Raw genomic sequence first — 23,928 nt, forward strand, 5'->3', positions numbered from 1 at the left:
TCTATTCCAGAATTGTTATTGTTTAAAAAGATAGATAATCCCTTTATTACCCATGAGAACGAGGCTCATTTGCAATCAACTTATGGTTTTTCCCCCCGGGCCGTGACGTTTGTGCAAAGGGACTGAACGCCGTGGGGGGAAACAACGATTAGTTGATTGCAGATGAGTCATCTGTCAATCAATTGCTGAATATGGCGACCGGAGAATCAGTTCTTCTCCTTATAGCGTTTCATGTAAAATATCTCTGAAGAGAAGTATATACTAAACATTTAATGAATGAAAGTCTCCTATCGTATAACTTGAGCTAATAAGCTCCATTTTACATTCACTTTAATTCAGTTCTGTTGACAGAGTTACATTTTAGTCATTCAGTGCTGACTCTTAAATAACTCCACGGGAGTGAGCACAATGTTATCTATATGGTACACATGAACTAGTGCTGTCTAGCTGTAAAAAACTGTCAAAATGCACTGAGATAAGAGGTGGCCTCCAAGGGCTTAGAAGTTAGCATATGAGCCTAACTAGGTTTAGCTTTCAACAAAGTTTAATTAACTGCTGGCCCGGTATTTGGACTGTTAGTCCCATTTGCTCTATTAATATCTAGCTATACACAGAGGTTTGTAAAACTAACAACAATAATACAGTTACACAGTTATGGTATATGTATATAATCCCTTCAGTAGATTTCCTATTGGCTTTACTATAATTATATATGTACCTTGCTTAAAGGGACACAAAACCCTTTTTCTCATGGTTCAAAGAGAACATACATTTTTGTTGAATGTGCAGCAATGCACTACTGGGAGCTACCTGAACTCATCTGGTGAGCCAACGACAAGAGACCTATATGTCCAGCCACTGATCAGCAGCTAGCTCCCAGTAATGTATTGCTGCTCCTAAACCTACCCAGGCATGCTTTTTCAACAATGGATACCAAGAGAACAAAGCAAAATAAATAGAAGAGGCAGTTTGGAAAGTTGTTTAAACTTGTATGTTGTATCAGATTCACTAAAGTTTAATATGGACTTTACTGTTCCTTTAAATAGGTAACATAATAGAATTGTGATCTTTCTTTCTGGTCCAGCATATTTTATTTATTTCTTTTGTCCAAAGAGCTGACAGTCAATTTGTTGAGTATCTTTTCAGTGTTGGATATGGATGTAAAAATGAAACCTTTGTGATTCAGACAGAGCAGACACTGCTACCATCTTGTGCTGCACATGCCCGCACGCTGCTGAGCTCCGACCCTGCAGCTCCCCCATAGGGCAAGTGTTACGGTTTTCAGAGCGGAACTAGGGACTGCCCCAACTCCGCCCATGACACGCCCCCCACAGTACAACCAGTGGCTCCATCACTATGATCACAGCTCCACCCACAAAAATCAGCAACCCCTGTCCCCAAGTCTTCCTCTAGAAAATGCTGGGAGGTTTGTGAGTCTACCTCAGTATGCTGTAGCAAAAAAATGGTATGCTCTCTGTAAATCATGATCATTTTAATTTTTACTTCCATGTCCCCTTAAACTGACACTAAACCCAATTTTTTTTCTTTAATGATTCAGATAGGGCATGACATTTTAAGCAACTTTCTAATTTACTCCTATTATCAATTTTTCCTTGTTCTCTTGCTATCTTTATTTTAAAAGCAAGAATGTAAATCTTAGCAGCCAGCCCATTTTAGGTTCAGCACCATGGATAGTGCTTGCTTATTGGAGGCTGACATTTACCCACCAATAAGCAAGCATAACCCAGGTTCTCAACCAAAAAGTGTCCCTTTAAGGTGGCCTTAGGCGTTCTTATTCTGCAGTAAGGATATGCGCTTATCTACTCTTTCTGTAAATGACTTCAGTAGATTTGTTCCAAACCATATGGTCTTATTGATTGATTTATTGTATTGAGAATAGCTAGTTCTACTGAATCTATAAAACATCACCCTTTTTGTCTGTCTTTAAACGGTATGGGTGCATGCTCTCATTTCATTTGCTCCTCTAGGACAGGGATATCCAACCATTTTAAAGGGACATGAAGCCCACATTTTTTCTTTCATGATTTAGAAAGAGCATGCAGTTTTACACAAATTTCCAATTTACTTATATTACCTAATTTGCTTCATTCTTTTGACATCCTTTGTTGAAAAACATATCTAGATAGGCTTAGTAACTGCTGATTGGTGGCTGCACATAGATGCCTTGTGTGATTGGCTCACCCAATAGCATTACTATTGCTTCAACAAAGGATATCTAAGGAATGAAGCAAATTAGATAATAAAAGTAAATTGGAATGTTTAAAATAGTTTTCTCCATCTAAATCATGAAAGAATAATTTTGTGTTTCTTCTCCCTTTAAATCTAGGGTTGGAAACCATATGTTTCATTTTAGAATGTTTAAATAAAGCCATTAGTTAAAGGGACATTACACACTAAATAAATAAATGATTCATTCAAAGAAAAGATTAGCCTGAAACATGTAGATTTATTTTTCAATTTCATTAGCTGTTTAAATATTGACAAAATAAGTGTAAAGTTTTAGTGTCTATAAAACGATGGGAGCTGCCATGTTGTAACTTAGGTTACCTTCTCTGCTGTGGCCAATTAGAGACAGTTATAAATAGGTCACTAGAGTGTGCAGCCAATCGCTATGTGGAATATAACAGTGCTCTACACTTCCATTTCTAATGGAAATAGATAATGAAAGTATATTGCAGAGTTTTTTTTATACATATGATACATCATTTTATATTACCATATTAAAGTGTTTAATGTCCCTTTAATGCCACAAACCGTCATAAAGGCAGAGACCTACAAACATATTCTATGGATACACTAAGAACACACATTTAAGTAATGTGGGATGCAGAAGTAGGGCCACATACCTGTTTATAGATTGCACATACCCTCTCTAGAATGTCAAGTGTTTTTCAGGCTCAATAGAACAGGCCCCAGCACTAATTCCTGGGGCGCTCCACTGTAATCATCCTTACTGGTCTCCATTATCAATGTATATTTAAACGTTTATACTTCTCCCACTTTTCTCCTTATATATAGTTATAAGCAGTACCACCGTTTTCTACTACTAAAAGCTATCCATATACAAATTAATATATTTTTGGCTTTTCTTGCTTTGCTGCTTTTACAATTTACACAAATTGTATTAGTGGAGCGCAATCAATAGCGCAGTGTCTTCTTTTGTGCAACCTTGTGCAAAGAATAATGCAAGATTTGTTATTACACGTGAATAGTTTTAACCAGAGCATCTTACTGAGGAGGAATTTATTTTTATTAGAGCGTCCTATACTTTTAAGAGATAAAAGAGGAAACAATGTTATTATTCTCGTTGTGCTCCATTCACAATACCGCTGTAAAATTCAGTGCTTTTCGAGACCTAAAGTAACTAATTACGATTGCTAGTATTTAACAAAACACATGGAAATAAAGGTTTTACGTTATATAGACAAAGGTTTAGTAATGAACAGATGGTTTTCTGGCAGATTTAAGGGGACGGACTTGGAAAGGTGCGTTTGTGCATGTTTTGTACGAGGAAGCGTTTTATGCTTAATGTTCATTATCTTGGTATCCTTTGTTGATGGAGCGGAAATGCACTACTGGGAGATAGCTGAACACTTCTGGGAAACCAATGATAAGAGATATGTGACGCCATCCAATCAGCAGCTACTTCCCAGTAATGCATTGCCGCTCCTGAGGCTACCTAGGTATTCTTTTAAAATAAGGATACAAAGAGAACTAAGCAATAGGAGTAAATGTGAAAGTTGTTTTAAATTTCATTCTCTGGATAAATAATGAAATAGTAATATTTTGGGTTTTATGTCTCTTTAATTTTACTGAGTGCCCCCAAAGAAGTCTATTATGTTTGGGATTTAAAGGGACAGTAAAGTCAAATTAAGCGTAAATTGATTGTGTAGTGCATGAAATTTTAAACAACTTTCCAATTTACTTCTAGGATCAATTTTGCTTAGTTCTCTTGGTATCCTTTGTTAAATAGTAATCCTAGGTGAGCTCAGGAGCATGCACGTGTCTTTAGCTATCTGTGAGCAGTGTTTGCACGCTCCGAAGCACCTATAAGCATATCTAGGTTTATTCTTTAACAAAGTATACAAAGAGAGAGATCAAGGCAAAATTGATAATAAAAGTAAATTGTAAATCTGAATAATGTTTAATTTTAACTTTACTGTCCCTTTAATGCACCCAGACTGGCACTAGACTATCGCTCAAGTGATTAAAAGTAACTGATAGATGAGCACAGAGATATAAGCGCTTTAGATTTGGCTTGAGTGATGTGCTAATATTTTTGCGCTCCACTTGTGATCTAACCCACTCTCTGTGCGTTTAGGGATGATAGGTTCTCACCACTAAGCAGCTCATTAACTGCTCTGATTATTTTTTTCAGAATGTTGTTTCCCAGTACGGCTCCCAGTTCAAAGGGAATTCCCAGCATGATGCGTTGGAGTTCCTGCTTTGGCTATTGGACAGAGTGCACGAGGATCTCAACACTTCTAGTAAACAGGCCGCAAAGACTACATCCAAGGTCAGTGCACGCTCCTGATGATAGCGCAGAGCTTGCTCAGCCTATACTTTCTTGCACTTAAAGGTTTATAAAGGTCAAAACAAATTATTATGATTCAGATAGAGCATGCAGTAATCACTTTCCAATTTACTTCTGTTATTAAATTTAGTTTGTTCTCTTGCTATCCTTTGTTGAAGTAATCTGTACTAGATTTGTTTAGTTTTGTTATGTTTTGTATTTTAGCACAAATCCTTGTCATTGTATACCCCTATCATTGTACCCAGTGCTACGGAATTTGGCAGCGCTATACAAATAAATGATAATAATAATAATAGGTAGGCTCAGGAATGTTCATACGTTTTCAGAAAAATGTTGTACGTTTTTATACAACTCCCAGAGAAAAAGTTGGATTATTCAGCACAGAGTCAGGGTTTGTGCTTGGTACAGATTTAAGATTAAGGCTGGAGTTAGAGACAGAAGCAGATTTTGACAGCAGATAGGCTGAGAACCATAGGCCCAACAAGTCTGCCCAAAATGTCCTAAAAGTGTGAACATATCTAGTTTGTATGCTTATCCCAGGCATTAATTAGTATGCAGGATAGCCTTATGCTTATCCCAGGCATTAATTAGTATGTAGGATAGCCTTATGCTTATCCCAGGCATTAATTAGTATGCAGGATAGCCTTATGCTTATCCCAGGCATTAATTAGTATGCAGGATAGCCTTATGCTTATCCCAGGCATTAGTTATTATGTAGGATAGCCTTATGCTTATCCCAGGCATTAATTAGTATGTAGGATAGCCTTATGCTTATCCCAAGCATTAATTAGTATGTAGGATAGTCTGATGCTTATCCCAGGCATTAATTAGTATGTAGGATAGCCTTATGCTTATCCCAGGCATTAATTAGTATGTAGGATAGTCTGATGCTTACCCCAGGCATTAATTAGTATGTAGGATAGCCTTATGCTTATCCCAGGCATTAATTAGTATGTAGTGTAGCCTTATGCTTATCCCAGGCATTAATTAGTATGTAGGATAGTCTTATACTTATCCCAGGCATTAATTAGTATGTAGTGTAGCCTTATGCTTATCCCAGGCATTAATTAGTATGTAGGATAGCCTTAGGCTTATCCCAGGCATTAATTAGTATGTAGGATAGTCTTCTACTTATTCCAGGCATTAATTAGTATGTGGGATAGCCTGATGGTTATCCCAGGCATTAATTAGTATGTAGGATAGCCTTATGCTTATCCCAGGTATTAGTTAATATGTAGGATTGTCTTATGCTTATCCCAGGTGTTAGTTAGTATGTAGGATAGCCTTATGCTTATCCCAGGCATTAATTAGTATGTAGGATAGCCTTATGCTTATCCCAGGCATTAATTAGTATGTAGGATAGCCTTATGCTTATCCCAGGCATTAATTAGTATGTAGGATAGCCTTATGCTTATCTCAGGCATTAATTAGTATGTAGGATAGCCTTTTTCTTATCCCAGGCATTAATTAGTATGTAGGATAGCCTTATGCTTATCCCAGGCATTAATTAGTATGTAGGATAGCCTTATGCTTGTCCCAGGCATTAGTTATTATGTAGGATAGCCTTATGCTTGTCCCAGGCATTAATTAGTATGTAGGATAGCCTTATGCTTATCCCAGGCATTAATTAGTATGTAGGATAGCCTTATGCTTATCCCAGGCATTAATTAGTATGTAGGATAGCCTTATGCTTATCCCAGGTATTAGTTAATATGTAGGATAGTCTTATGCTTATCCCAGGTGTTAGTTAGTATGTAGGATAGCCTTATGCTTATCCCAGGCATTAATTAGTATGTAGGATAGCCTTATGCTTATCCCAGGCATTAATTAGTATGTAGGATAGCCTTATGCTTATCCCAGGCATTAATTAGTATGTAGGATAGCCTTATGCTTATCTCAGGCATTAATTAGTATGTAGGATAGCCTTTTTCTTATCCCAGGCATTAATTAGTATGTAGGATAGCCTTATGCTTATCCCAGGCATTAATTAGTACGTGATTAGAATTAGGATTTGGACTAGAGGTAGGGTTCAGGCCCAGCTTCAGGTTAGGGTTATGGCTAAGGATTGGGATAGAGTTAGGGTTATGACAAGGATAAGGGAGAGTGTTAAGTTTTGGGCTAGGGTTAAGATTCAGGCTAGCGTATGGGCTTGGGCTAGGGTTTGGACTATGGTTAGGGTTCTGTTAGTGTTCAGGCTCAGGCTAGTGTCCATGCTAGAGTTAGGATTCAAGCTAGAATACAGGTTTAGACTAGGGTTCAGGTTAAGGCTTAGGTTAGGGTTCTGGCTAAAGTTAGGGTTAGTGTTAGGGTTACAGTTAAGTTTAGACCTTAGGATTTGGGTTAGGGAAAGAATTACAGCTTTGGTTAGGGGTAGAGTTAGGGTCTGAGCTATGGTTGGGGCTAGAGATAGGGTGAGGGCTAGAGTTAAATTGACACTGAACACAAATTTTTTATTTCGTGATTCAGATAGAGCATGACATTTTAAGCAACTTTCTAATTTACTCCTATTATTACATTTTCTTCATTCTCTTGGTATCATTATTTGAAATGCAAGAATGTAAGTTTAGATGCCGGCCCATTTATGGTAAACAACTTAAGTTGTCCTTGCTGATTGGTGGATAAATTCATCCACCAATAAAAAAGTGCTGTCCAGAGTTCTGAACCCCAAAAAAAGCTTAGATGCCATCTTTTCTTTTTCAAATAAAGATGTGATTCAAGGGATAATTGTGCAACAAAAGATAGCAAGAGAATTAAGAAAATTTGATAATCGGAGTAAATTAGAAAGTTGCTTAAAATTGCATGCTCTAGCTGAATCATGAAAGAAAAAAAAAATGGGTTCAGTGTCCCTTTAAGGCTAGAGTTAGGGTGCACAATAGGGATTTGGTTTGGGATCTGGTTTGTGTTAGGGTTAGCGCTAGAGTTAGGGTCTGAGTTATGGTTGGGGCTAGAGTTAGGGTGAGGGCTAGAGTTAAAGCTAGGGTTAGGGTGCAGGCTAGGGATTGGGTTTGGGATCTGGTTTGGGTTAGGGTTAGTGCTAGAGTTAGGGTCTGAGCTATGGTTGGGACTAGAGTAAGGGTGAGGGCTAGAGTTAAAGCTAGGGTTAGGGTGCAGGCTAGGGATTGGGTTTGGTATCTGGTTTGGGTTAAGGTTAGTGCTAGAGTTAGGGTCTGAGCTATGGTTGGGACTAGAGTTAAGGCTAGAGTTAAGGTGCAGCATAGGGATTGAGTTTGGGATATGGTTTGGGTTAGTGCTAGAGTTAGGGTCTGAGCTATGGTTGGGACTAGAGTAAGGGTGAGGGCTAGAGTTAAAGCTAGGGTTAGAGTGCAGGCTAGGGATTGGGTTTGGGATCTGGTTTGGGTTAGGGTTAGTGCTAGAGTTAGGGTCTGAGCTATGGTTGGGGCTAGAGTAAGGGTGAGGGCTAGAGTTAAGGCTAGAGTTAAGGTACAGCATAGGGATTGAGTTTGGGATATGGTTTGGGTTAGTGCTAGAGTTAGGGTCTGAGCTATGGTTGGGACTAGAGTTAAGGCTAGAGTTAAGGTGCAGCATAGGGATTGAGTTTGGTATATGGTTTGGGTTAGCGCTAGAGTTAGGGTCTGAGCTATGATTGGGACTAGAGTAAGGGTGAGGGCTAGAGTTAAAGCTAGGGTTAGGGTGCAGGCTAGGGATTGGGTTTGGAATCTGGTTTGGGTTAAGGTTAGTGCTAGAGTTAGGGTCTGAGCTATGGTTGGGACTTGAGTTAAGGCTAGAGTTAAGGTGCAGCATAGGGATTGAGTTTGGGATATGGTTTGGGTTAGCGCTAGAGTTAGGGTCTGAGCTATGGTTGGGGCTAGAGTAAGGGTGAGGGCTAGAGTTAAAGCTAGGGTTAGGGTTTAGGCTAGGGATTAGGCTAGAGTTAGGGTTCAGTCTAGAATTTACTAGGGTTTAGGTTATTGCTGGAGTTAGGGTTTGGACAAGACTCATTGTAAGACATTAAATGCCTTAGAGAGATGCAATTCATTACTGCACTCATCTTGTTTTTGTTAACCAGACAGCACTCTCTTTAAACAGACAGAACTCCTGTAAAGTCTCCATCTGTGGGATGAGCTTAAAGGCCAAACAGATTAATCCTACAAATCCCCGTCCTAGTGACAGGAGGCTCCTGTACTGCCCACTGGGTTGCTAATTAGAGTGGCAAAAAAATCCCAAAGCTCACAACAGGACAAACAGAAACAGTCTGTTATATTAACTATTTAAGTGCAGTGCAATTAAGTGAATTTTATCTTGCACCACAGGGTTAAAAAAAAGCTGCACATCCCCCCTCCCCTTCCATCCCCCCCCCCCCCACCACCAATTCCAAGAGCTGACACTTTCCAGCTCCCACACCGGCTGCTGTCTCCAGATTCTAATCCGTCCTTAATTATAGTTTGAAATTCTCTGAATCCTTTCTTAATTGGCTCTACTAAATCCAGTCAGATGCACCTGGTAATTAAGGAAAAGATAATTAAAAAAAAAAATACAAGGAGGGGACGTTTTGTTTTCCAGAAGTTAACTTGTGAGTGTTCTGTGTCATTTTCCCTTCTCAGTAATGAAGGTGTGCTGCTCCGTAAACCTGATACACACGCCCTGCACAGGGTACAGCCGTGGGGAGTTGCAGATAAAACATTTCTTAACCATTAATCTGAGCACTGACCTTCAACATACCATACATACCTCATGTAAATACAGCCCTTATTCTAGCACAGCACTGGTATAGCATGTTTACAAGTACCTGCATAGTGCCTGCAAGTAAGCTGAGCCCTGAGTGCTTTAGGAAGCAGAAGAATGAAAGCCCTTTGACCTTTACAGCAGTAGAAGGCAGCAGTTTATGTATGTGGAAGCGGGTTAGGACCCTAAGTAACATACAGGCTATATTTGGTGCCCGTTTCCAACTTGTGACTGCCCAGAGCAAAGTCACGTTCCCATAATATAACAACCCCTTAAACACCAGCCATTAAAGTCCTCCCAAAGAGAAGTCCCATCCTTCAAAGGGGCTGCCAAGTGACCCCCACAACCTATAATGGTCCCAGCAAGATACCCCCCACTTTTTTGTAAACTGTGGACAGGGGAGTTCTGATATTAGGGACCTTTAATGGACTATTGGGTTAAGCAGGAATGAAGTGAGCACAGACTTTATAACCTATGTATGGTGTAAGAGAGAGGTCTGGTGGTACAGGCAGCTACAAATTGGAGAACATGTCTGTCTTAATATGTGATCTGGGAAAAGAAAGGTCTAAACTATAGAGGTTGTGTTTAAAAACTTTAATTTGAAAGGTCTGTAAATTCTGATTTATGAACAGCCATGACTGATGTAGCGTGGTTGATATTTGGGGACACTTAGGTCTGTTTTGAGATGTTGTATGGGACAGTTGTGTCTGGTCTAGTGAGGCTTTTGTTTGGGTACAGTAAGGTCTGATCTAGTGAGGCTGTTTTGGGGGACAATAAGGTCTGATCTAGTGAGGCTGTTGTTAAGGGACAATAAGGTCTGATCTAGTGAGAAAGTTGTTTGGGGACAATAAGGTCTGATCTAGTGAGGCTGTTATTTGGGGACAATAAGGTCTGATCTAGTGAGGCTCTTTGGGGACAATAAGGTCTGATCTAATGAGGTTGTTGTTTGGGGACAATAAGGTCTGATCTAGTGAGACTGTTTGGGGACAATAAGGTCTGATCTAGTGAGACTGTTTGAGGACAATAAGGTCTGATCTAGTGAGACTGTTTGGGGACAATAAGGTCTGATCTAGTGAGACTGTTTGAGGACAATAAGGTCTGATCTAGTGAGGCTGTTTGGGGACAATAAGGTCTGATCTAGTGAGGATGTTTGGGGACAATAAGATCTGATCTAGTGAGGTTGTTGTTTGGGGACAATAAGGTCTGATCTAGTGAGACTGGGGACAATAAGGTCTGATCTAGTGAGACTGTTTGAGGACAATAAGGTCTGATCTAGTGAGACTGTTTGGGGACAATAAGGTCTGATCTAGTGAGACTGTTTGGGGACAATAAGGTCTGATCTAGTGAGGCTGTTTGGGGACAATAAGGTCTGATCTAGTGAGGATGTTTGGGGACAATAAGGTCTGATCTAGTGAGGATGTTCTTTGGGGACAATAAGGTCTGATCTAGTGAGGCTGTTTGGGGACAATAAGGTCTGATCTAGTGAGGCTGTTTGGGGACAATAAGGTCTGATCTAGTGAGGCTGTTTGGGGACAATAAGATCTGATCTAGTGAGGATGTTTGGGGACAATAAGGTCTGATCTAGTGAGGATGTTTGGGGACGATAAGGTCTGATCTAGTGAGGATGTTTGGGGACAATAAGATCTGATCTAGTGAGGATGTTCTTTGGGGATAATAAGGTCTGATCTAGTGATGATGTTTTTTGGGGACAATAAGGTCTGATCTAGTGAGGATGTTCTTTGGGGACAATAAGGTCTGATCTAGTGAGGCTGTTTGGGGACAATAAGGTCTGATCTAGTGAGGATGTTTGGGGACAATAAGGTCTGATCTAGTGAGGCTGTTTGGGGACAATAAGGTCTGATCTAGTGAGGCTGTTTGGGGACAATAAGGTCTGATCTAGTGAGGATGTTTGGGGACAATAAGGTCTGATCTAGTGAGGATGTTCTTTGGGGACATTAAGGTCTGATCTAGAGAGGATGTTCTTTGGGGACAATAAGGTCTGATCTAGTGAGGCTGTTTTTTGGGGACAATTAGGTCTGATCTAGTGAGGCTGTTTTTTGGGGACAATAAGGTCTGATCTAGTGATGATGTTCTTTTGGGGACAATAAGGTCTGCTCTAGTGAGGCGGCTGTTTGGGGACAATAAGGTCTCATCTAGTGAGGATGTTTGGGGACAATAAAGTCTGATCTAGTGAGGATGTTGCTTGGGACAATAAGGTCTGACATAGTGAGGCTGTTTGGGGACAATAAGGTCTGATCTAGTGAGGCTGTTTAGGGACAATAAGGTCTGATCTAGTGAGATTGTTTGGGGACAATAAGGTGTGATCTAGTGAGACTTGTTTGGGGACACAACAATAAGGTGTGATCTAGTGAGGATAGTGCTGACACTTAATGTGTGACAGGGAGCAAGGGCACTGTAGTTTAGTAATATTTAGCACAGTGCCAGCCAGAGCATATATATGGCACAATACTGTATATGAAAGGGTTAACACTTAAAGAAACCGCTTGAATTATTTAAGGTGCTGCCATGAAATATTCTAAGGAAGTAGACTCGCGCACATCTAGTCTGGTTTGGCCTTATTAAAGCTGGCATGTCTGTTTCTCTCTCTATCACTTACTCCCTCCTTGCTCGTGCACTATAACCCCTCATTCAGCTGCATCGCTGTTGTTTAATTTGTCATTCTTACTCCTGGAGTCAAGATGATTATGTCTGCTAGTGTTAACCCATTACAACCCACCAAGGCAGAAACGCTCTGCATTGTCTTGCAACCTTTCTGCCATCTAGGGATGTGATTTTTATGTAGTCACAGAAACAGTCATTTTCAGGTGCTCCCTCTCCACTAGACCTCTGCCCAAAACAAATGACCTCTGATACCAGGCTTTACCCAAAATACTGCAGGATGCGCCTCAGTGCCACTTAAATATACACCAGAAAGATTCAAGTTGCACTCTACATCTAAAAGCAAAAAACTAAATATTTTCCACATATTAAAAATGACAGAATTATAATGAGGTGCCCGAAAAGGATGCAAAACGTGTCGGACAGGATATACAGTGCTTGTGTGCTGTAGTTTTTTTAATGTCACACTTAGGGCCAAATGTTCATTTCAGTATCGTCAGTCTCGCAAGCCATCTGCCGGGCCAAATGTTATAAAATAGTGCCAATGTGCCTTTCTTAAAGGAACATGAAACCCCAATTTTTTTTTCATGATTGAGATAGAGGAAACTATTTTAAACAACATTCCGATTTACTTCTATTATCTAATTTGCTTCATTCTTTAGATAGCCTTTGTTTAAGAAATAGCAATGCAAACGGGTGAGCCAATCACACGAGGCATCTGTCTGCAGCTACTCAGCCTATTTAGATATGCTTAAAAAAAAGGATATCAAGAGAATGAAACAAATTAGATAATAGAAGTAAATTGGAAAGTTGTTTAAAATTGTATGTTCTTTCTAAATCATGAAAAAAAATTGGGGTTTAATGTCCCTTTAAGAAACTCTAGGGATCGCTGCCTGTTCAGCAATCTGCCCACCTCACCAGTGAATGCGGAGCTCAGCAGTGTAGAGGGGGCGTGTTTATACAATATATACTGTGCACTCACTAAATATAAAACAGGTTTCTGTTTTGTAAAAGATTAAATAATAGATTTGTAAACTAAATTTCAGTGTCAATGCAGTAGATTTGTTGCAATTTATAATCTCTCTGTGGTGAGACGTGGGAAAAGGTTCACCTAAATTAGTTTACATTAGGGGTGTAGGTGAGTTCAGTCTAGTGGGTGTAGGTGAGTTCAGTTTAGTGGGTGTAGGTGAGTTCAGTTTAGTGGGTGCAAGTAAGTGGGATCTTGGGGTGTAGGTGAGTTCAGTTTAGTGGGTGCAGGTAAGTGTGATCTTGGGGTGTAGGTGAGTTCAGTTTAGTGGGTGCAGGTAAGTGTGATCTTGGGGTATAGGTGAGTTCAGTCTAGTGGGTGAGTATACATGAGGCTGGTCTAACACAGGAACTGTAGAGACTGGGCAAAATTTTGGAATCTGTGGTACTGTTTCTACTACAGTAATGTATTTTTTGGTAAATACACATAAAAGTAATACACAATATCTTAGTTTTCCACTGCCTAATTCCCTTCATATATAGATCTGCAAGTGTGTATATATGTTCGGAGAGGGATAACCTGGTATTTCAGGGCTGGATTGACCTTAATAGGCGGGATCAGACTGATATACTACAGGAAAGTTCTCTGTGAGAATCATTATTCAGCTAAAAGAAGCTGCACCCAGGTTCCGGAGAGTGCGCTTCTTTTACTATATGTGTGTGTGTGTGTGTGTGTGTGTATGTGTATGTATGTGTGTGTGTGTGTGTATATATGTATGTTTATGTGTATGTGTGTGTATATATATATATATATATATACATATATATATATATATATATATATATATATATATATATATATATATACATACATATATCCATATATACATATATCCATACATACATACAGGTAACCCTCAGTTTACGCCGGGGTTAGGTTCCAGAAGGAATGTTTGGAAATAGAAACCGTTGTAAATTGAAACCCAATTTATAATGTAAGTCAATGGGAAGTGAGGGAGATAGGTTCCAGGCCTCTCTCAAAACTGTCATAAGTAACATCTAATACATTATTTTTAAAGCTTTGAAATGAAGACTGTAAATTCTAAATAGCATTATAAACCTAAAAAAATAATCACACAACACGGAATATATAATTAAACTAAGTTAAATGAACAAAAACATTTGCTAAACAGAATTATAAACCTAATAAAATAATCACACAACACAGGCTTCACTTGCATTTTTCTGCAAACAGTTATTTCTATGCATTCCAATCTGGACTGATTTATAGACAGGAAGATCTTGTTCCTTTGAAATCTGCTCAATAGCTCAGGTCTGGTTAAACTGATTAATTTCAGCTTGCTTGGCTTTGCTGCAACACAAGCGGACAGCTCCACCTACTGGCTATTTTAATAAATGCTCTGCTTCTCAATGCTTTTCAATAGCAGTCACATGACTGGAAAAAAAGTTTGTTATTCTGAAACGGTGTAAATTGAACTGTTGTAAAACGAGGGCCACCTGTATGTGTGTATGTATATATATATATACTTTGAAGAGAATAAGATTGACTATCTAGATCTAACACTTGAGGGAGATCCTAACAGGGGATACATATCCACCTCACTATATACCAAACCTATATCCGCAAATTCCCTTTTGCATGCGAAGAGCTGCCACCCTGAGCATATGCATTATGGGGTGTCCAAAGGGGAAATGATAAGGATTAGACGTAATTGCTCTGATGACGATGCCTTTCTTAAGGAGAGTAGAATTTTGATTAATAAACTAAGAGCTAGAGGCTATCCAGAAAATAGCATCATGAGAGCTTATAATGACGTTAGAGTTATGCCTAGAGAAGAACTACTCAAACCTAAAATACAGAAAACAAAAAAATAGGAGAAAGGAGAAAAGTTTAAGTCATGAGAATCAAACTGGAGGAGTCACTTTCGTGACTACCTATACCAAACAGTACAATAGTATTTGTAACATTATCAGAAAGAACTTATCAATTTTGAAAGCTGATAAAGTGTTAAAGAAAGTGGTAGAAGAGGGATGCCAGTTTGTATCTAAAAGGAATGTTACCATTGGTAATATGGTGTCCCCCAGTGTTCTGAAGAAACCCAAGAAGGGTAGTAGCTGGCTCACATGTAAAGGTCACTACAAGTGTGGCACACGTAGCTGTGTGGCATGCGACCTAACACAGACAAGCAAGGTCTTTCAATCTTCTAGTACCCAGAAGGTCTTTAATTGTGGCTTTTGCACAAATTGTAGATCAGACCATGCTATATATATATGGTTACATGTACAGCCTGTGAGAAACAGTATATAGGATGTACCTCCAGAGAGACAAGGGTTAGGATCAAGGAACACCTATATGATATAGAGAAGAACAGGGCCACAACAGGAGTCTCAAAGCATTTCATATTTGAGCATGGGGGAGATACAAGTACATTCACCTGGATGATCATTGATCTAATAATGAAAAAGCCAAGAGGTGGCAATAGGGTACATGCCCTCTTCAGAAAGGAGGCCTATTGGATTTTTACGCTAAGGACGCGTAAACCAAATGGCCTAAATATAGATGGGGATATTATTAACTTCTGGGAGTAAATATGCAGTAGGATGGGTCATATATAGTAACTAGTCTAAGTAATTATGATAAATATACCTGTTACTTAATTTTCTCTCTATACTGAACTCCAACAGAAGTCATTATATGATGTCTCTCCATATACTTAATATTGATCACTAGCAGAAGCTAAATATCAAGGTGTAGTCTAAGCCTTTTCTTAAATAAAAGATGAGGATAACTATCTTGTATCTATGCATGTATAATACATTAATCTATCCACTATTGATGGTACAACAGATAAGTAGCACTAAATAAGACTACGATGGATCTTACGAAATAAATGTAATATTACAAGAAGAAAAGACACAACATAGATAATCAGGGGTTAATGGCACTGAAATTAAGTGTGCTTGCCTTTCATTACGATACTGATAGTGCTGGTCTGCTGTCCCTTTAAGTCTCCATACATCAGTTTTCAGTGGGAAAAGTGGTAACCAATGAGAATGTGAGGGAGCGTATTTAAGCTCCACAGGTGCTAGTCAGATTAAGTCTATGAATAAGGCTAGATAGCCGAAACGCGTCAGACTGACGGATTTCCCACTGAACTTTTATGTTTTTACAATGTGTGCCGTGGATTTTAACTTAATTTGAATAAAGGAATATTTTAACTATTTGGAATGCGGTTATCGTTTGATCTTCATATACAGGTAGCCCTCAGTTTACGCCGGGGTTAGGTTCCAGAAGGAATGGTTGTAAATCGAAACCGTTGTAAATTGAAACCCAGTTTATAATGTAAATCAATGGGAAGTGAGGGAGATAGGTTCCAGGCCCCTCTTAAAATTGTCATAAGTAACACCTAATACATTATTTTTAAAGCTTTGAAATGAAGACTTTAAATGCTAGACAGCATTATAAACCTAATAAAATAATCACACAACACAGAATATATAATTAAACTAAGTTAAATGAACAAAAACATTTGCTAAACAGCATTATAAACCTTATGAAATAATCACACAACACAGACTTCACTTGCATTTTTCTGCAAACAGTTCTTTCTATGCATTCCAATCTATAGACAGGAAGATCTTGTTCCTTTGAAATCTGCTCGATAGCTCAGGTCTGGTTCAACTGATTAATTTAAGCTTGCTTGTCTTTGCTGCAACACAAGCGGACAGCTCCACCTACTGGCTATTTTAATAAATGCACAGCTTCTCAATGCTTTTCAATAGCAGTCACATGACTGGAAAAAAAGGTTGTTATTCTGAAACGGTGTAAATTGAACCGTTGTAAAACGAGGGCCACCTGTATGTATGTATATATATATATATATATATATATATATATATATATATATATATATATATATATATATATATATATATATATATATATATATATATATATATATATATATATATATATAGTATATATATATATATATATACAGTGTTCAGCATAAATGATTTTGAAAAGTAAGATTTTAATCGATATCTCAATGAACACAAAAACTATTTCCAGAATTTTGACAAAACTGAGTTTTATAGAACATTTGTTTAGCTCATTACATGAAAGTAAGGTTAATAATATAACTTAGATTTCAAAATCTTTGGGTTTACTCAAAGTAGGTTATACACAAATGAATAGACCCCACAACAAAAACTACTACATCTAGTATTTTGTATGACCTCCATGATTTGTAAGGACAGCACCAAGTCTTCTATGCATGGAATGAACAAGTTGGCAACATATTGCAACAGAACAACCTCTTTTAGAGCCTGGATGCTGGATAGAGTGATTCTCAACTTGTCTCTTAAGAATTCAGCCTTTTATTAGACAAAAAATCAGCCTTTTATTAGACAAAAAATACGAATTGGCCTCTCTCTCTCTTCTCTCTCTTCTCTATCTTCTCTCTCCTCTCTCTCCTCTTTCTCCTCTCTCTTCTCTCTCTTCTCTCTCTTCTCTCTCTTTTCTCTCTCTTCTCTCTCCTCTCTCTCCTCTCCTCTCTCTCTCTCCTCTCTCTTTTCTCTCTCTTTTCTCTCTCTTCTCTCTCTCTTCTCTCTCTCTTCTCTCTCTCTTCTTCTCTCTCTTCTCTCTCTCTTTTCTCTCCTCTCTCTTCTCTCTCTCTTCTCTCTCTCTTCTCTCTCTTCTCTCTCTCTTCTCTCTCCTCTCTCTCCTCTCTCTTCTCTCTCCTCTCTCTCCTCTCCTCTCTCTCTCTCCTCTCTCTTTTCTCTCTCTTCTCTCTCTCTTCTCTCTCTTCTCTCTCTTCTTCTCTCTCTTCTCTCTCTCTTTTCTCTCTCTTCTCTCTCTTCTCTCTCTCTTCTCTCTCTCTTCTCTCTCTTCTCTCTCTTCTCTCTCTTTTCTCTCTTTTCTCTCTTCTCTCTCTTCTCTCTCTTCTCTCTCTTCTCTCTCCTCTCTCTCCTCTCTCTCCTCTCTCTCCTCTTTCTCCTCTCTTTTCTCTCTCCTCTCTCTTCTCTCTCTCTTCTCTCTCCTCTCTCTCCTCTCTCTTCTCTCTCATCTCTCTCCTCTCCTCTCTCTTCTCTCTCCTCTCTCTTTTCTCTCTCCTCTCTCTTTTCTCTCTCTTCTCTCTCTCTTCTCTCTCTTCTTCTCTCTCTTTTCTCTCTCTTCTCTCTCTTCTCTCTCTCTTCTCTCTCTCTTCTCTCTCTCTTCTCTCTCTCTTCTCTCTCTCTCTTCTCTCTCTCTTCTCTCTCTTTTCTCTCTTCTCTCTCTTCTCTATCTTCTCTCTCCTCTCTCTCCTCTCTCTCCTCTCTCTCCTCTCTCTCTTCTCTCTCTTCTCTCTCTTCTCTCTCTCCTCTCTCTCTCTTCTCTCTCCTCTCTCTCCTCTCTTTCCTCTCTCTTCTCTCTCATCTCTCTCCTCTCTCTCCTCTCTCTTCTCTCTCCTCTCTCTCTCTCCTCTCTCTTTTCTCTCTCTTCTCTCTCTCTTCTCTCTCTCTTCTCTCTCTTCTTCTCTCTCTTCTCTCTCTCTTTTCTCTCTCTTCTCTCTCTTCTCTCTCTCTTCTCTCTCTCTTCTCTCTCTCTTCTCTCTCTCTTCTCTCTCTCTTCTTCTCTCTCTTTTCTCTCTTTTCTCTCTTCTCTCTCTTCTCTCTCTCCTCTCTCTTCTCTCTCTTCTCTCTCTTCTCTCTCTTTTCTCTCTCTTCTCTCTCTCTCCTCTCTCTTCTCTCTCTCTTCTCTCTCCTCTCTCTCCTCTCTCCCCTCTCTCTCCTCTCTCTCCTCTCTCCTCTCTCTTTTCTCTCTCTTCTCTCTCTCTTCTCTCTCTTCTTCTCTCTCTTCTCTCTCTTCTCTCTCTCTTCTCTCTCTTCTCTCTCTCCTCTCTTTTCTCTCTCTTCTCTCTCTTCTCTCTCTCTCTTTTCTCTCTCTCTCATATGTTTGTATATATAGTTCTATCAATAACCACTGTCAATGAGGTGCAATTCCAGCAGACAACTTGTTGCAGCAGTTTTTTCTGTAGTAAACTATGGCTGAGCAGACATGGTCTTGTCTGACAGTATGCCTGGGCGCCAGGCTTGCACACTCGGCTCAGTCTGGGATTATCCTTATAGAAATCCCGTCATGCGTATAACACAATCCTGCTGTCCCTGTCATCTCCTTGCAATCCGCTGGCCGCAGCAGGAAGCTGTAGGGTGTGAAGTTTAACCCCTTCATAGATCTCCGCACAGTCATAGCTGAATAGAATCATGTTTAAGTTTTTGAAGGGACATTAAACACTAAATACATTTTGTGGCGTTTTACAAATAAATGATAATAATAATAAGCATAGCATTGAGGTTATTTACCACCTCCATCTTGTCATAGATGAGGCAATGGGGCCGATTTAAGAAAGTGCGAGCGGACATGATACGATGTAGCGTATCATGTCCGCCGCACATACGCTGTCAGCATTTATGATTGCACAAGCAGTTCTTGTGAACTGCTTGTGCAATGCTGTCCCCTGCAGATTTGCGACCAATCGGCACTAGCAGGGGTTGTCAGCCCGATCGTATAGGATTGGGCAGATTAAAGACCGAAGCCTCAGAGCAGGTGGACAAATTATGGAGCTTGATAATTCGGCCCCCATGTTTAAATCTAACTTTCACCACATTCCAGTGCTGATGTGTTTGCATGTGTGAAGCAACTATCCTTTTATATACCTGCAGTTTAACCTACATTCCATGATTATAGGGGTGCATGACATGTATTTAGTGTTTAAAGGGATAGGAAAGTCAACATGAAACCTGCATGATTCAGATAGAGCCGGTCATTTTAAGACACTTTTAAATTCACTTCTATTTTCAAATGTGCTTTGTTCTCTTAAAATCCCTTGTTGAAAAAGAATATTCACATATCCTACACTAGTGGGAGCTAGCTGCTGTCTACATATTGATTGGCTAACTAGATGTGTTCAGGTAGCTGCCAGTAGTGCAATGCTGCTCCTTCAGCAAAGGATAACAAGAGAATGAAGCAAATTTGATAAGAGACGTAAATTTAACAACGTAAGTTGTTTAAAATTGTAAGTTCCATCCAAATCATGAAAGAAAAATGTGGGGTTTCCTATCCCTTTAAGAACAGATTATATCTGTATCTTCTTACTTCTATCCATTCTTGATCTATTTTGTAATTTTATTCATGTATTCCCTATAGATGCATGCTTTGTGTATGCTGCCATAGGTCTATTACAATATGCCCCACCCCCACTTACCTACATGCTGTATGAATGTTTTAAGCTTCTGAAAAGAACATATTTTATTTTCATGCACCAGCCCTGCATTGTGCTACCCTCATTTCTTGCAAGGCCACAAACAAGTAATTAAACATACTAGAATATTCCAGTTACAATGACATAAATCAGTTGTTGAGTGGTTGAGTGCTTTATCTTTACTGCACGTTTCCATTCTGCAAATGTAGAGAGCTTTTATATCACAGGGCACAGCCGTATCCTGCAGATACAGCCCAGAACATACTCGTGCTGTGCACAGAGAGTAAGATACTATTGGCAACTAAAAAATAAGACATGTGACTTCTATTATCTTGTGATCTGATGAACAGTGAACTGATGCTCTGTGGAAAATCTGACCAGTCCTACTGGTAGTTTGTTTGTAGACACAACCCTCAATACAGTTTTGTACTGATTTCTCCAACATAGGTGTGTCCGGTCCACGGCGTCATCCTTACTTGTGGGATATTCTCTTCCCCAACAGGAAATGGCAAAGAGCCCAGCAAAGCTGGTCACATGATCCCTCCTAGGCTCCGCCTACCCCAGTCATTCTCTTTGCCGTTGTACAGGCAACATCTCCACGGAGATGGCTTAGAGTTTTTTAGTGTTTAACTGTAGTTTTTATTATTCAATCAAGAGTTTGTTATTTTGAAATAGTGCTGGTATGTACTATTTACTCAGAAACAGAAAAGAGATGAAGATTTCTGTTTGTATGAGGAAAATGATTTTAGCAACCGTCACTAAAATCCATGGCTGTTCCACACAGGACTGTTGAGAGCAATTAACTTCAGTTGGGGGAACAGTGAGCAGTCTCTTGCTGCTTGAGGTATGACACATTCTAACAAGACGATGTAATGCTGGAAGCTGTCATTTTCCCTATGGGATCCGGTAAGCCATGTTTATTACGATCGTAAATAAGGGCTTCACAAGGGCTTATTAAGACTGTAGACTTTTTCTGGGCTAAATCGATTCATTATTAACACATATTTAGCCTTGAGGAATCATTTTATTTGGGTATTTTGATATAATAATATCGGCAGGCACTGTTTTAGACACCTTATTCTTTAGGGGCTTTCCCAAAGCATAGGCAGAGCCTCATTTTCGCGCCGGTGTTGCGCACTTGTTTTTGAGAGGCATGGCATGCAGTCGCATGTGAGAGGAGCTCTGATACTTAGAAAAGACTTTCTGAAGGCGTCATTTGGTATCGTATTCCCCTTTGGGCTTGGTTGGGTCTCAGCAAAGCAGATACCAGGGACTGTAAAGGGGTTAAAGTTCAAAACGGCTCCGGTTCCGTTATTTTAAGGGTTAAAGCTTCCAAATTTGGTGTGCAATACTTTTAAGGCTTTAAGACACTGTGGTGAAAATTTGGTGAATTTTGAACAATTCCTTCATGTTTTTTCGCAATTGCAGTAATAAAGTGTGTTCAGTTTAAAATTTAAAGTGACAGTAACGGTTTTATTTTAAAACGTTTTTTGTACTTTGTTATCAAGTTTATGCCTGTTTAACATGTCTGAACTACCAGATAGACTGTGTTCTGAATGTGGGGAAGCCAGAATTCCTATTCATTTAAATAAATGTGATTTATGTGACAATGACAATGATGCCCAAGATGATTCCTCAAGTGAGGGGAGTAAGCATGGTACTGCATCATTCCCTCCTTCGTCTACACGAGTCTTGCCCACTCAGGAGGCCCCTAGTACATCTAGCGCGCCAATACTCCTTACTATGCAACAATTAACGGCTGTAATGGATAATTCTGTCAAAAACATTTTAGCCAAAATGAACACTTATCAGCGTAAGCGCGACTGCTCTGTTTTAGATACTGAAGAGCATGACGACGCTGATAATAATGTTTCTGAAGGGCCCCTAACCCAGTCTGATGGGGCCAGGGAGGTTTTGTCTGAGGGAGAAATTACTGATTCAGGGAACATTTCTCAACATGCTGAACCTGATGTGATTACATTTAAATTTAAGTTGGAACATCTCCGCATTCTGCTTAAGGAGGTATTATCCACTCTGGATGATTGTGACAAGTTGGTCATCCCAGAGAAACTATGTAAAATGGACAAGTTCCTAGAGGTGCCGGGGCTCCCAGAAGCTTTTCCTATACCCAAGCGGGTGGCGGACATTGTTAATAAAGAATGGGAAAGGCCCGGTATTCCTTTCGTCCCTCCCCCCATATTTAAAAAATTGTTTCCTATGATCGACCCCAGAAAGGACTTATGGCAGACAGTCCCCAAGGTCGAGGGAGCGGTTTCCACTTTAAACAAACGCACCACTATACCCATAGAGGATAGTTGTGCTTTCAAAGATCCTATGGATAAAAAATTAGAAGGTTTGCTTAAAAAGATGTTTGTTCAGCAGGGTTACCTTCTACAACCAATTTCATGCGTTGTCCCTGTCGCTACAGCCGCATGTTTCTGGTTCGATGAGCTGATAAAGGCGGTCGATAGTGATTCTCCTCCTTATGAGGAGATTATGGACAGAATCAATGCTCTCAAATTGGCGAATTCTTTTACCCTAGACGCCACTTTGCAATTGGCTAGGTTAGCGGCTAAGAATTCTGGGTTTGCTATTGTGGCGCGCAGAGCGCTTTGGTTGAAATCTTGGTCGGCTGATGCGTCTTCCAAGAACAAGCTACTTAACATTCCTTTCAAGGGGAAAACGCTGTTTGGCCCTGACTTGAAAGAGATTATCTCTGATATCACTGGGGGTAAGGGCCACGCCCTTCCTCAGGATCGGCCTTTCAAGGCAAAAAATAAACCTAATTTTCGTCCCTTTCGTAGAAACGGACCAGCCCAAAGTGCTACGTCCTCTAAGCAAGAGGGTAATACTTCTCAAGCCAAGCCAGCTTGGAGACCAATGCAAGGCTGGAACAAGGGAAAGCAGGCCAAGAAACCTGCCACTGCTACCAAGACAGCATGAAATGTTGGCCCCCGATCCGGGACCGGATCTGGTGGGGGGCAGACTCTCTCTCTTCGCTCAGGCTTGGGCAAGAGATGTTCTGGATCCTTGGGCGCTAGAAATAGTCTCCCAAGGTTATCTTCTGGAATTCAAGGGGCTTCCCCCAAGGGGGAGGTTCCACAGGTCTCAGTTGTCTTCAGACCACATAAAAAGACAGGCATTCTTACATTGTGTAGAAGACCTGTTAAAAATGGGAGTGATTCATCCTGTTCCATTAAGAGAACAAGGGATGGGGTTCTACTCCAATCTGTTCATAGTTCCCAAAAAAGAGGGAACGTTCAGACCAATCTTAGATCTCAAGATCTTAAACAAGTTTCTCAAGGTTCCATCGTTCAAGATGGAAACCATTCGAACTATTCTTCCTTCCATCCAGGAAGGTCAATTCATGACCACGGTGGATTTAAAGGATGCGTATCTACATATTCCTATCCACAAGGAACATCATCGGTTCCTAAGGTTCGCATTCCTGGACAAGCATTACCAGTTCGTGGCGCTTCCTTTCGGATTAGCCACTGCTCCAAGGATTTTCACAAAGGTACTAGGGTCCCTTCTAGCTGTGCTAAGACCAAGGGGCATTGCTGTAGTACCTTATTTGGACGACATTCTGATTCAAGCGTCGTCCCTTCCTCAAGCAAAGGCTCACACGGACATAGTCCTGGCCTTTCTCAGATCTCACGGATGGAAAGTGAACGTGGAAAAGAGTTCTCTATCTCCGTCAACAAGGGTTCCCTTCTTGGGAACAATAATAGACTCCTTAGAAATGAGGATATTTCTGACAGAGGCCAGAAAAACAAAGCTTCTAGACTCTTGTCGGATACTTCATTCCGTTCCTCTTCCTTCCATAGCTCAGTGCATGGA

General features: G+C 39.9%; 1 protein-coding gene across 1 annotated transcript in view; it reads left to right on the forward strand.

Annotated features, from left to right (window-relative positions):
* USP43 (ubiquitin specific peptidase 43) overlaps window positions 1-23,928 on the forward strand; it is a 267,432-nt gene that overhangs the window by 79,460 nt on the left and 164,044 nt on the right. Inside the window, exons 2-4 of the mRNA XM_053710091.1 lie at window positions 4,400-4,508; window positions 8,743-8,766; window positions 21,716-21,745. Of these exons, the coding sequence (XP_053566066.1) occupies window positions 4,400-4,508; window positions 8,743-8,766; window positions 21,716-21,745 (163 nt within the window). The remainder of the gene's footprint in view (window positions 1-4,399; window positions 4,509-8,742; window positions 8,767-21,715; window positions 21,746-23,928) is intronic.

Source organism: Bombina bombina, chromosome 1, assembly GCF_027579735.1.
Source record: "Bombina bombina isolate aBomBom1 chromosome 1, aBomBom1.pri, whole genome shotgun sequence".
NCBI classification, from domain to species: domain Eukaryota; kingdom Metazoa; phylum Chordata; class Amphibia; order Anura; family Bombinatoridae; genus Bombina; species Bombina bombina.